This window comes from Punica granatum, chromosome 1 (assembly GCF_007655135.1).
Source record: "Punica granatum isolate Tunisia-2019 chromosome 1, ASM765513v2, whole genome shotgun sequence".
Lineage (NCBI taxonomy): Eukaryota > Viridiplantae > Streptophyta > Magnoliopsida > Myrtales > Lythraceae > Punica > Punica granatum.
The window spans coordinates 16,223,694-16,236,329 of record NC_045127.1 but is presented as its reverse complement, the minus strand read 5'-3'; the positions used below and the strand labels follow the sequence as shown (position 1 = coordinate 16,236,329).

General features: G+C 37.3%; 1 protein-coding gene across 2 annotated transcripts; it reads left to right on the top strand.

The window, feature by feature from the left end:
• Positions 1–8,692: 8,692 nt before the first annotated feature.
• On the top strand, positions 8,693–11,354 carry LOC116215407. Of its 2 annotated transcripts, none has more exons than XM_031551111.1 (2): positions 8,693–8,848; positions 9,393–11,354. In XM_031551111.1, exon 2 carries the CDS (start codon positions 9,401–9,403, stop codon positions 11,093–11,095), a length of 1,695 nt encoding a protein of 564 aa, XP_031406971.1. In that variant the 5' UTR covers positions 8,693–8,848; positions 9,393–9,400; the 3' UTR covers positions 11,096–11,354. The 2 variants fall into 2 exon arrangements, with proteins under 2 accessions (XP_031406971.1, XP_031406980.1); XM_031551120.1 differs by lacking the exon at positions 8,693–8,848 and adding an exon at positions 8,878–9,043.
• The last annotated feature ends 1,282 nt before the right edge of the window (positions 11,355–12,636 follow it).

The following is a 12,636-nucleotide window of genomic DNA, read 5'->3' as shown; positions in this document are numbered from 1 at the left end:
CACAACTTGTTCCATCAGTGGGTTGGTTGTTCTTTTTCTTGTAGGTTCTCCTGTTATGGCCATATTCATGGCAAATACTGCACCTCATCTCCTGTCCTTTCCTTGAAACTTGATCTCTCTCGGGTTCTTGTTCACCGATGTGCTTCTTCCTATTTTTCTTTGGTCTTCTAGGTTGTTTCTTCACCAGGGGAAGGAAGATAGGATCTCCTTGAGGCATTTCCTACAAGTTCTTACCATTTAATGGTAGCATGAGATGTTTATAGGCCAACAAATGCACATCTCTTTTAAGCCACTCACTCACATAGTCATCAACATCTTTCCTCACATAATGAATACAACTCACAGCATGGGGGCATGGAATGCCTGTTATGTTCCATTTCCTACAACTACATGTCTTGGCAGGTAAATCAACAACATATGTATTCCCAAACTCCTTAACTTGGAATTTCCAATCTCCAGCATGCATGGGCAAACAAGACCTAGACCTCTCTTTGTTCTCCTCCACTATCAGCCTTATCCTAGGGCACAATGCGTCAGTAGAACCCACAAAGAGATCTCTCTTCTCTGCCATTCTCTGCATAATGGCAGTCCTAATTATCGGTTTACCCCTAGCATGTAATATATAGCTATTAAAACACTCACATATGTTGTTGTCTACAGCATCAGACTTTGGAATCTCACTGATAAAGGCCCTACAGAACTTAGTGGGATCAATTTTCAGAAAATCAACAGTACTTTCATCTGATAATGCTCTCATCTCAGCTAATACTCTTTGGAATCCCACCACTGTAGTGCTCTTAACTGCCCTCCAAAAGCATGATTTTAATGAAAGACCTATGTGCTTCTTTTTCCAATTTGCATATAAATGTCTAGCACAGTTCTTATGCTCCGCATGGGGTAGGAGACCTCTCACTGCATTCTCGAGCCCCTACAAAATCATCAAAGATATCCCATGTTATTGAACATAAGAAATCAAATGAAAACCTACTAAATGAGGACAAATCAGTACCTTCTGTTGATCACTGAGTATAGTCCAACCATATCCTTCAGATAGTCCCAAGTCGTCCTTCAACAGTTGAATAAACCATCTCCATGAGCTTTCATTCTCTCCTTCAACAACAGCCCATGCTATCGGGAACATTTGATTGTTCCTGTCTTTTCCAACAGCACTTAATAGTTGCCCTTTCAATTCTGTCTTCAAAAAACATCCATCCATCCCAATAACTCATCTACATCCCTCAAGAAAGCCCATTCTCAATGATTCAAAGCAGACATACATTCTCTTAAATCGAACAACACAATCAGGAGTATCTTTGTCATAAACAACTTCAAAAGTGTTGTCCTTGTTCACCCTTTTTAGCTCAGCCACATAGGATGGCAACCAGCTATAGTGCTCCTCCATAGTTCCTTGTATCTTATGTCGTGCAAGAGCTTTAGCTCTATAACACACAGACATACTAACTTTGATCTCAAACTTCTCATTGATTTCTTGAGCCAAATCTCTCACATTCCAATCAAAATTTGTTCTAAATTTGTCTAGAAAGTGCTCTGCTATCCAATCGTATGTAGCCTGCTGATTTTTTCACCTCAACTACATTTGTGTTCGTCATGAAAAGTCTTAATAACAAAGGCATCTCTCCTCTGCGTGAGGCTTCCATATATTCTCCATGGGCAATTTTGCTTGCATTTAGCCTCCATCTTCCTTTTACCAAACTTCAACCATTTAATTGCATAACCATTGTATATGGCATAATCCCTAACTGCAGCCTAGAATTGCTTAGCACTTTCAAACCGCATGTCTTTCTTGAACGTGATATTCTTCATATCACACTTGGGATTGAATGTCTTCGATCTTTTCACCATTTTACTACTTTCTCCCTCATCATCAGTGCTATTGGGAGTGATCACTTCATCACTTGAATCACCATAATCACTTCCAACATGTCTAACTTGCAGAGGTGTTACATTTTGAGGCTTCTTTGATATCCTCTTCCTTTTCTGACCATCCATAAACTCATCATTATCTCTCTCACTGCCATACTCTTCATCATCACTGGAATATACATTACTATCACTTGCACTATCACCCTCAGCTGCCATACCTCCCTCATGTTTAACTTCATTCCCTCCCTCATCAGCAGCTTCTTTCCCTTCTTCATTCCCATCTGCAGATCGTCTCCATTCACCAATATCATCATCCTTCAAATCAGCTTCGACATAGACATGCATAATTTCATGTTTGACCCCAAGAACAGCCATTTCCATAACCTCAAAATCAGTATTCATCTCTGTCAAACCCACATCCAAACTGTTTTTCAGAACCACATACCACATCCTCTTTGGTGGCTTGTAACCAAAGTTATCTAATATTCCTTTAAGCTCATGCCATGACATTTTATCTTGATCAACTTGTATGATGGTTTCAGTCCCTCCAACATACCTCACTTGAGGTTGAAATTGCATATAACCTCCATGATGTAAAGCCAAACCAAATTATGTTCCCATCATGTTAATATATATATATTTATATATATAAAGGAATGCAGTAAAAGCATTAAAAAAACTAATGGTACATATTCTTTTAGCAAAGTCAATGAAAAAGAATAACTCAGATAGTCAAAAAGGAAGAAGTGGGACAGTTTACCTTCAACGTCCACTTTGGTATTAGTAAACAAATAGGGCCAGACTCTAGTCAACCAAACCTGCAAATGGACAATTCTTTTACATTTATGTTCTCCAATGAACCCAACAAACAAGACAAAGCAAAAAAAAAAGGAGAATTTCGATAGTGTACTGCACATTAAAGACCCAACAATGCAGATTTGTACCAACCTGTTCGTGCAGTAGTTGGGACCACAAAAAGCTTCAACTTTTGCAGGCAAATGGCCCCTCCTTCAACGAAGCCTCGTCTTTGTTGCTGCAAAGGAGACCAATCCAGCTCAGCTTAGTCCCTCTGCTTTTTCGAACAGAAAAAAGGCATATAACTCCCTCACATCCGCTCAACAAATTGTCAAAATCAGGCTTAAACAGTCTAACTTGACTCAACAAATAGTCATAATCAACCGCAAACAGTCAAAATCAATGAACCCCTACCTTGATCGACAGTACGCAGTGCGATATTTTTTTGATCGAAAACAAAGCAAAACCCTAAACACCAATGTTTGGCTCTCATTCTAGTAAAGGATTCGAGATTTTACTGGGGAGAAAGAGGTTGGACGGGATTATGGCTAAGGTTTGGCGGGATTAGGGCAGAGCTTAAGTGGGATTCTGGTATAGAAGGGGCGGGAAAATGTTCATAGGTTTTTTTTCATCACTCCAATAATATCCCATGGTTTTTAGTTTTTTCAAATCTATCCCGAGAGCTGTCCAGAGTGGCAAGTGTGGCCCCACTAACGCTCCACGTGGGCGCCGTTGATTTTCAAACGTGTCATGTCAGCACGCCCGTTAAATGTCGACAGAAAAGATAATGTCGGGATAGATTCGACAAAAAAAATGCATAGAATAAATTTGACAAAACGGGTAAATCATGGGTCATTTTAGGTAAAAACCCTTTTTTTTTAAATCCTCTCCTTGTGATTGAGTGGCTATTGGACTGCGTGGGTCATAATGATCATAATTAATTGTCATATTGAAAAATGGAAAAACTTTTTTTGATTTACGAATGACTATTAAATACTTTCTTAAAAAAATCCGATCCCAAAGAAATACTACAAGTAATCTCTAAAAAGGAAAATTCATGCACTTTCCGTTTGGTTTCGCAATCGAATTTTAAGATTTTAACTCTAACTTTAACTTTACTCATTATACAACAAAAATCAACTCTTCAAAGTCAAAAAGGTGAGCCCATACATAAACCCACATATAACTCCACTATATTCAATTCAATTTTTAATACTAAATTCTCTCAACTATTCATTACTTTTTTACATTTTTTCTCATAATTCAACAACACAATCATTACAACTCAATTAAAATCAAAACTCAACTTAACTCAACTCTAAAACCAAACACATGAGTATCCACAGAAGGCCCAGAAAACATCAGCTAAAGCTCTTCTTCTCGCAGTGATTGTTTATAATAATTCTATCCAAATTATAGAAGCAAGCTTATAGTATTAAATCTATTATAATATATAAAAGGTGAAAAGTGCTGATGAAAAGTTATCTTTTGTAAACCCTTTGCTCGTTATTAGTAGCCTCTTTGCCTACTTAGAAAATCAAATTTTTAATAAGAAGATTCATGTATCCGTTCATTTCTTAAGCTAACTCATTGAATTTGATACTTTGTCTCCTCACGTAGACACTTTGATTACATGTTAATTATTATCAGTTCATATTAGAAAAGTCATCGTATTTTTTCGGTAAGGAAAAGTTCACTGTATCTAATGGAAATACATTACAAATGCTTCATTGTCCTACCATATTATGTCAATAAAAACCTATGTCTGGATAGCGACCATCACTCAAGAACTCTAGATTTTTTTTCTTTTTGGAATGAAATATTCAGTCTTTCTTTCTTTTCTTTTTTTTGTATATGGCAATGTTTTAAGTAATTCGTTATTACATATGATAATGTTTTATGTAATTTTCTACATATACTGGAAGCCTACGGATGATGTGAATCGGATTACTCAATAGTTCGTAGTGGGATTATCCCATGTATTGCATAGAATATTATGACTGAATGGGATCTATTCATGCATGATATTATGATCATCAAACTAATCGTTTTCTTCCTTTTGCTCCCAAAATAATGATTATATAAATGACATATTTGAGATTTTACAATTTAATATGTATATATAGGCAACTTTACTTATTGATTAGTTATCATAAACAAATCTATATCTATATCTGCATCTATGTAATTTACACTCCTCTCACAAGAGCTGAAGAAAGCTCTCTATTCGATTGATGATGAACTTTCGTTCGTAACCCTCAGTTCCTAAATGGTTGACTCTTCACATCCCTTGTACATTAATATATACCTAAATCTATTCACATTTTCATGATTAATTTTTTCTCAAATTTCTATAATGTACTTATGTATTAGATATTTTGAGGCAATTATTTATTTCAAATTTTTTTATTATAAAATTCAGAAATACAATAATCTATATATGTATATTATGTAGTTTAGACTCCTCCCACGAGAGCTCTCCATTCCATTGATGAGGGGCTTCCATTCATAACACTAAGCTCCTAGATGATCGGCCATTTGCATTCCATGTAAATTAACATATATCTAGATTTTTTCACAATTTCATAATTAATTTTTTCCACATATCCATAGTGTATTCATATATTAGATTTTTTGGGGAGATTATTTATTTCAAATTTTTGTTATTATAAAATTCATAAATACAATAATCTATATATCATGTAATTTAGACTCTTTCCACATGAGAGCTTACGAGAGCTCTCCATTCAATTGATGAGAAACTTACATCCGTAACTCTCAGCTCCTAGATGATCGACTTTTCGCATCCCCTATACATTAATACAAGTGTAAATTTTTTACATTTTCATAATTAATTTTTTGAGAATTTCCATAATGTATTTCAAGGAGATTATTTATTTGAAATTTTTTATTATTATAAAATTTGTGAATGCAATAATATTAACATAAAATAAAAAACGTAAAAAAGTCTGCATGACGCGCATGTTAGATGACTAATTATACTTTTAATTTCAAGTGTCTCATGTAACACGTGTATTCCCACCTAATTAAAATTAAAGTTTACCAATTAATTCAAGAGATACAGTGTACGACATACAATTCATGTTTATGGAAAAAGATACCAATTGTTTCTGGAAAAAGAGAACAATTGTTTATAATAAGGATTATAGTCCATGCATGGGGAGTGATTGGTTTCTATTTAGATAGGTTTTGAGAGGGAGGGAAGATAGATTTTAGTGGAGAAGATGATGAAGATAGTGCGTGACTTTCTTTCCTTAAATTATAAAGGTTCCCTTATAGTACTGGGCAGGGACGTGCACAGATATTGGATATATCCGGAATCGGTAGGAACCTACCCATTAGGGTAAGATCTGGATTGCTCGTATTGAAAATATAGTAGCGTATGAGTATTAAAATACGGAACCGACGAAAACCTGTTCCAATTATGGTTCTTGCATATAGGATATCCATAACCGGAATCAGAACCAATACGCGGATCCGGATAATAATTTTCCCATTATATATATAGTTATATTTAGATATTCCTACATTTAAAAAATATAATCACTAATTTAAAAAAAATCTAAATATATGTTGACATTCTGTTTTGCTTTATTACTAATAATGGATGAGATATTTTCAGTTTTATTTAGCGAGACAAAAAAATTTACAGGTTCCAACAAAGTACTCCAAACTTGTGATATAATACATGTTCCGGGTAGGTTTCGGTTCCAAGACTCGATAGCATATGGTCCAGTTTCAAAATCTTAGAATATTGTCCGAGTATCGTGAAAAAAATAGGGTACTCGGATCGGTACTTCCCTAATACTGGGTAAAGTGACACAATTTAACAATCATGAGTCACCCAAATCACACAACTCAAATTGTAGTGGGTGAAACCACAACAAAGTGAACTATAATGGGGACGTGTCCCTTTTTTTAATTAAATTTTCATTATTTAATTTTTAAATCAATAATAATCATTTCAATTTTTATGTTAATATATATATAAATTATGAAAAATAACTATTTCTTTTAGTTATTATAAAATGATCCAAAAAATTATATTAGACCATGGATAGCATGAGTATAAATCTTGTATATGTATAACAAAAAGTTAAAGACATGTCGAGAAAGATTCGTTTATGTTCCTCTCTTATATACAATATCACGAAAAATCACGAACTTTCACTATTTTTTCAGATTTATTATGAACTAATTTTTTTCATTTATAAATTACAAACTTCCATTTCCTTATTATATCCACCATGTCCATCAAATAATTTGTCTATTTGATAACGTGGGTTCAACCAATTAATTAAATTATTGAAATTGCAAAATATGATCGAAACCTTAAAAGATTTAGAAAAAGAAGAACGTCGACGGGACCGGGTGGTTGTCGGGGATGGGGGCCTCGCCGACTGCCCATCCGCGATAACAACCATCCTTGCTAATTTTCTCTCTTTTTTTACTCAATTCTTTTTGAATTTTTAAAGGGTTTTGTCACTGCATATTTTAAATAATTTAATTATGTAAAAATAAGTGAAATGGCATTTTCATGTCATCAAATATATAATTAATGTGATGGTCATCGTGATAAGAAAGTAAAAGCTTGTGATTTTGTAGACAAAAAAATAGGTTTGAGAAAAGAGGAAAATGCATTTTGCCCGACGATCTCAGGGGGTGAACAATCTTTGCTCCTCAACCTTAAAAAAGTTGCACTTAACCCCCAAATCTCTATAAAAAAAATGCACTTTGCCATTCCGATCAAATTCCGACCAAAATCCAGTTTATTTTTTAAAAAATTAAACAATAATAATATTAATGTAAAAGAAAAACCATTAAACTTCTGATCGAGGTAGGGGAGCCTCGGCTGGCCACCACACCCCTCGATTGACGTCGCCGGTGGGCTCAAAAGCCTACGACGACATCGATCGGAGCATGGGGTGGCCAGCAGGGGCTCCCCCGCCCCCAATTGGGGGGGATCTCGATCGGGATCCCCAAATTAGGTGGTGGGGGAGCCCTCGCCGGCCACCCCGCACCTCTAGTCAATGTAGCCGGCGACGTTGATCAAGGGGTGAGGTGGCCGGCCGGGGCTCCCCCGCCCATTGTCGGAAGTTTGTTTCGTTTTCTTTCTTTTTTTTACCTTTTTAAAAATTTTAATTTAATATTTTTATTATCATAAATAACTTTGGCCGGAACTTGACCGAAGGGGAGAAAGTGTCTATTTTCTATAGAGGGCGAGGGGTAAAGTACAACTTTTTATAGGTGGGAGGTAAAACTCACCTCACTTTAAAAGTCAGGGGGCAATCCGCTTATTTATCTTGAGAAAAATATGAAATTCTGTGATTTTTCTATCATTCACCCAAATTAAAGTATTTGCTATAACATCCTACTAATAAACTCGAAATTCTATTTATTCAAAATCACAATCAAAATGACATGAGTTGTATACAATATCTAAAGGTTATTCAATATATGTAAGTAGAATTTTTAATTAGAAGGACTTTAATTTGGGGGACTTAGAATTTTTGCAAATTAAAACAACATGATTTTACTAAGTTTTCATCCGATAACCAAGATGTTTTAAGTTCAATATTCAATGGGATTACCCATATTTCTTTACTAGATATTACGATTTCTATTTTATTTTACTAGTTCACACTATCTGTGTCCTTTTATTAGATGTTACGATTTCTATTTTATCATACTAGACACGCATGTCTTCCTTCTAATAAAAAAAAAGACATGATTTCACAGTAATAAATAATAATCATTTAAAACGTTTACCTAAAAAAATCATTTAAATCGCGCGCCTAGATATGACAATTTGTGATTTTCCATGATATATTTCCCCTACACAATTTACTTTTTTTTTTTTTAAGGAAGTTTTCTAGATAGAAAAATAATTGTCGGTGTTGTTTCGTTGAAATCATGACCAGGAAGGCCCATTGCCAAACGACGGCCATCTTCTCCTTCCTTTTTATTTTTATTTTTATTTTTCTCTTTTTAATATTTCTGCTTCACGATCATATTTCATCATCTTACTCTGCTCCCCTGCTGTCGGTCTCAGTCTCGCTCTCAAAGCCCTGAACCTGAACTGGAAGTCTCACACGCCTACGGTGGACTCCTCCTTCTGCCCCCTCCCTTCACTTCACTCTACGCTCAGGTCAGATCTCTCTCTCTCTCTCTCTCTCTCTCTCTCTCTCTCACTTCTGCTCCATTACCTTAGCTCAGCTCACCCTCCTCAGATCTTCTCCATTCTCTCTTCATTCTCAACCCACCCACGACACACCTCACTCGATCCGCAATCCATTCTTCGCCGTTCCTCTCTTTCTTGAAGCAATCGATCCTCCCGGTTGAGGTATTCGTTTCGTACGGATCTATGTCCCTGCGCAGATCCCCCGTTCACGGGCTTAAGAAATTGCCCCCAAAATGCTGCATTTTATATTCAATGAGATTAGTCAATGATTACGCAATTTAGGCGGATAATGGATATCGCGTTTGGTTGGGGTTTCTCTTCTCAATTTGGGCAGACAATCATTTCTCTCTGTACTTTTGACTAGTTGTTTCTAAATCTGGAACAAGCTCTGTGTCCGTCTGGTGGCACTGTGAATTGTTTGATTATTTGTTCATTTTTGTCCGAGTGTTGCTTTTCGGGTCAGCTTAGCTTTTAAGTTGGAGTAAAAAAGATGTGTTTTTTTGATGATTAGGTAATGATATGATGATGGGTCGGTCGGCCCTGTCGCACGCTGAGGGCTTCAGGCCGGAGAATTTGGGCCACCATGCGTTGGCCATGATTGGGAACCTTTGCTTCACGATATTCGTGATCGGAGTCCTAATCTTCACGATAATCGCTGCTACTTATGAGCCTGAGGACCCGCTTTTCCATCCCACAACCAAGATCACCACGTTCCTCACTTCCAACTCCAACGCCACCTTCAAGGACGATAACACGGTCGTCAAGACCGGCGAGGATTTCATGGCCGTGAATCAGACTGTGTTCGAGTCCTTCATTAACGTCACTGACGTTGAAGCTCCTCCCAATACTGTGGATGCGGCGTCGAGTGGGTGTGAGGGTGCTGCCGGTCAGCCTGTTGACTGCAGGGATCCGGAGGTGTTCCACTTGATGATGAAGGCTGCCATTGAAATGTTCAAGGACATCCATTTCTACCGATTTGGGAAACCAGTTGCTGGGAACAATGACAGTACCTGCGACATGGCATGGCGGTTCAGGCCTAAGGAAGGGAAAACCGCTGCATTTTACAAGGATTATCGGAGGTTTGTGATTGCCAGATCGGAGAATTGTACGCATACCGTAGCTAGTATTGGGGAGTATCATACCGGTGTGAATGCTCGGAAGAGGAAGAAAAATCAGAAACCCGGTTTTGAGAAAAAGCCAGACCAATCACTCGGAATGTTACCTGTCGTGGGAGAGACAGTTAATGACGCCCTTCCTGTCGTCGAGTCTGAGAAGTCGTTTACACACGGGAAGTACTTGATCTACAATGGCGGTGGAGATAGATGCAAGAGCATGAACCATTATCTCTGGAGTTTCTTGTGTGCCCTTGGTGAGGCACAGTACTTGAACAGAACGTTGGTCATGGACTTGAGCATATGTTTGTCTAAGATCTACACTTCGTCAAATCAGGACGAGGAAGGTAAGGACTTCAGGTTTTACTTTGACTTTGAGCATCTGAAGGAGTCCGCTTCGGTTTTGGACCAGCAGCAGTTCTGGGCTGACTGGAACCAGTGGCAGCAGAAAGATAAGTTGAACCTTAATCTTGTGGAGGACTTCAGGGTCACTCCTATGAAGCTTCATGACGTGAAGGACACCTTGATAATGCGGAAGTTTGGGTCAGTGGAACCGGATAATTATTGGTACCGTGTCTGTGAAGGAGAGACGGAGTCTGTTGTTCAACGACCGTGGCATTTGCTCTGGAAATCGAGGCGATTAATGGATATTGTTTCAGGAATTGCCACTAGGCTGAACTGGGATTACGACTCGGTTCACATCGAGCGAGGTGAGAAAGCAAAGAACAGGGAGCTGTGGCCAAATCTTGCATCCGACACTTCTCCCGATTCGCTCCTCTCGACCTTGAGAGACAAAATTGAGGAAGGTCGGCATGTTTACATTGCAACAAACGAGCCCGATATGTCCTTCTTCGACCCCTTGAAGGACAAGTACACGACCCATTTTCTTGATGAGTACAAGGACCTGTGGGACGAGAACAGTGAGTGGTACTCGGAAACCACGAAGCTCAACAAGGGAAACCCAGTCGAGTTCGATGGCTACATGAGGGTCTCGGTCGATACTGAGGTGTTCCTTCGTGGCAAGAAGCAGATTGAGACCTTCAACGGCCTCACGAACGACTGCAAGGATGGGATTAACACCTGTAGTACTGCCTCCAGTTGATGGAATAGTAAGTATATTATGAAACCATGAGCTCTCTCGAGTCTCGACGTATGTATTTGCCAGTTCGGCTGGATATTGTTACCGCTTGTACTTTGAGTTGTTATCGTGTTTCAGAAAGCATATCATACTTTAAGTTAATAGGGTAGCTTTGCAGAAAGAATTTGTTTGTTTAGAAACTTCCATGAGTGTATTGCCAAGTCAGTCAGTCCATGAAATTGTTCTTTTCAACTGCGAAAGCATTTCTTCTCTTGTTGTGTTTTGTCTCTTGGAACTACTTGTCCCAGGCAATCATTTCACCGTCAATGCTTCCATTGACAATGATGTTATCACCCATTTGGCCATTTTTGGATTATTGGTTGAATGGGCACATGCTACGATCGGTTTGGTCTATCCACATCTTCTGAAAAAAATTTGGATTAAATTTGTCTGTAATTTCCTAATGTAGCAACACAATCAGATGGTTTTGTTCCTCGATCTTTCTAACTTGCTCGTATGGAACCAAAGGTCGAAAAGATTGAGAATAGAAAATCAGTCATTAACAACGTCGATAAAGGATTGCGTTTTACTCGGAGTTGTAGATGTTTTATGCCAGTGAATCATCAAATAAAAAAATTTTATTCATTCCAAATAAGTTTCCTTCCTATTAATCTGGAAGTTCTTCTTAGATAGAGGAAATGATCCGGTTTCAAAGCCAAAGATAGTAATTCTCAAAGGAGCAATCAATCATAAACAACTTGGAGCATCCTTCAATTTGGAATTACAAGATGAGGAGTTAAATTAATTTTCTTGATCCTATGGGCGCATATTCAACATGATTGGATTTCTTTGATACTCTTGGCAGATAAATTATGTGAAATTAAACATAAAATAAATTTAATCGTTGAAAGGGAAATTCTCAGGAGTTTGATAACACAGATGTTAACTCGAACTATATGGATTTGTATAGATATATAATAAATTCACTGGCCGAGATATGGGAATGGAATAAATAATCTAAAAGAGTTACATTGTTAAACATGAATAATTTTTAACATTCGATTTTCTTCTTCTATTGTCAGAAATCTGGAGATGATCGCCACAAGGTTTACATATTATTAATTTTGGTAAGGTACATGTAACTTTCAAAGTTATCTTGGATCTATCAAGAATTACTTATCCAAAAAAAAACAGAGAGAAGGATCTATCAAGAATTATTTTTTTCTTAACTTAAAAGTACGAACTTTCATTTTAGTTTCATTTATATCAATTGGTATTCTTCCATTGAATTTTTTATTGATTTGCTTACATGACAGTGGAAACATTAGCAAAAAATATTTAAATTTTACGAATATTAAGTTTAAATTTGATAAAATAAGATAAAAAAAAAAAAAGCCTTCGGCATTGCCGATCGTGGGAAATCACTGGTAAGGGAAGGGTTTCTAGCCAGTGGTTGTCACCCTTTGGATGAAGTTGTCGGCACATTTTGAGGTGACAAGCAACCTCTGGTGGCGGCGGCGGCCACCGGCTAGACCCCCACCTTAAGAAATAAGTTTCCCCAAATG

What these genes read in the sequence shown, in the direction of transcription:
- LOC116215407 (XM_031551111.1), top strand. Translation starts at nt 9,401, where the DNA reads ATGATGATGGGTCGGTCGGCCCTGTCGCACGCTGAGGGCTTCAGGCCG.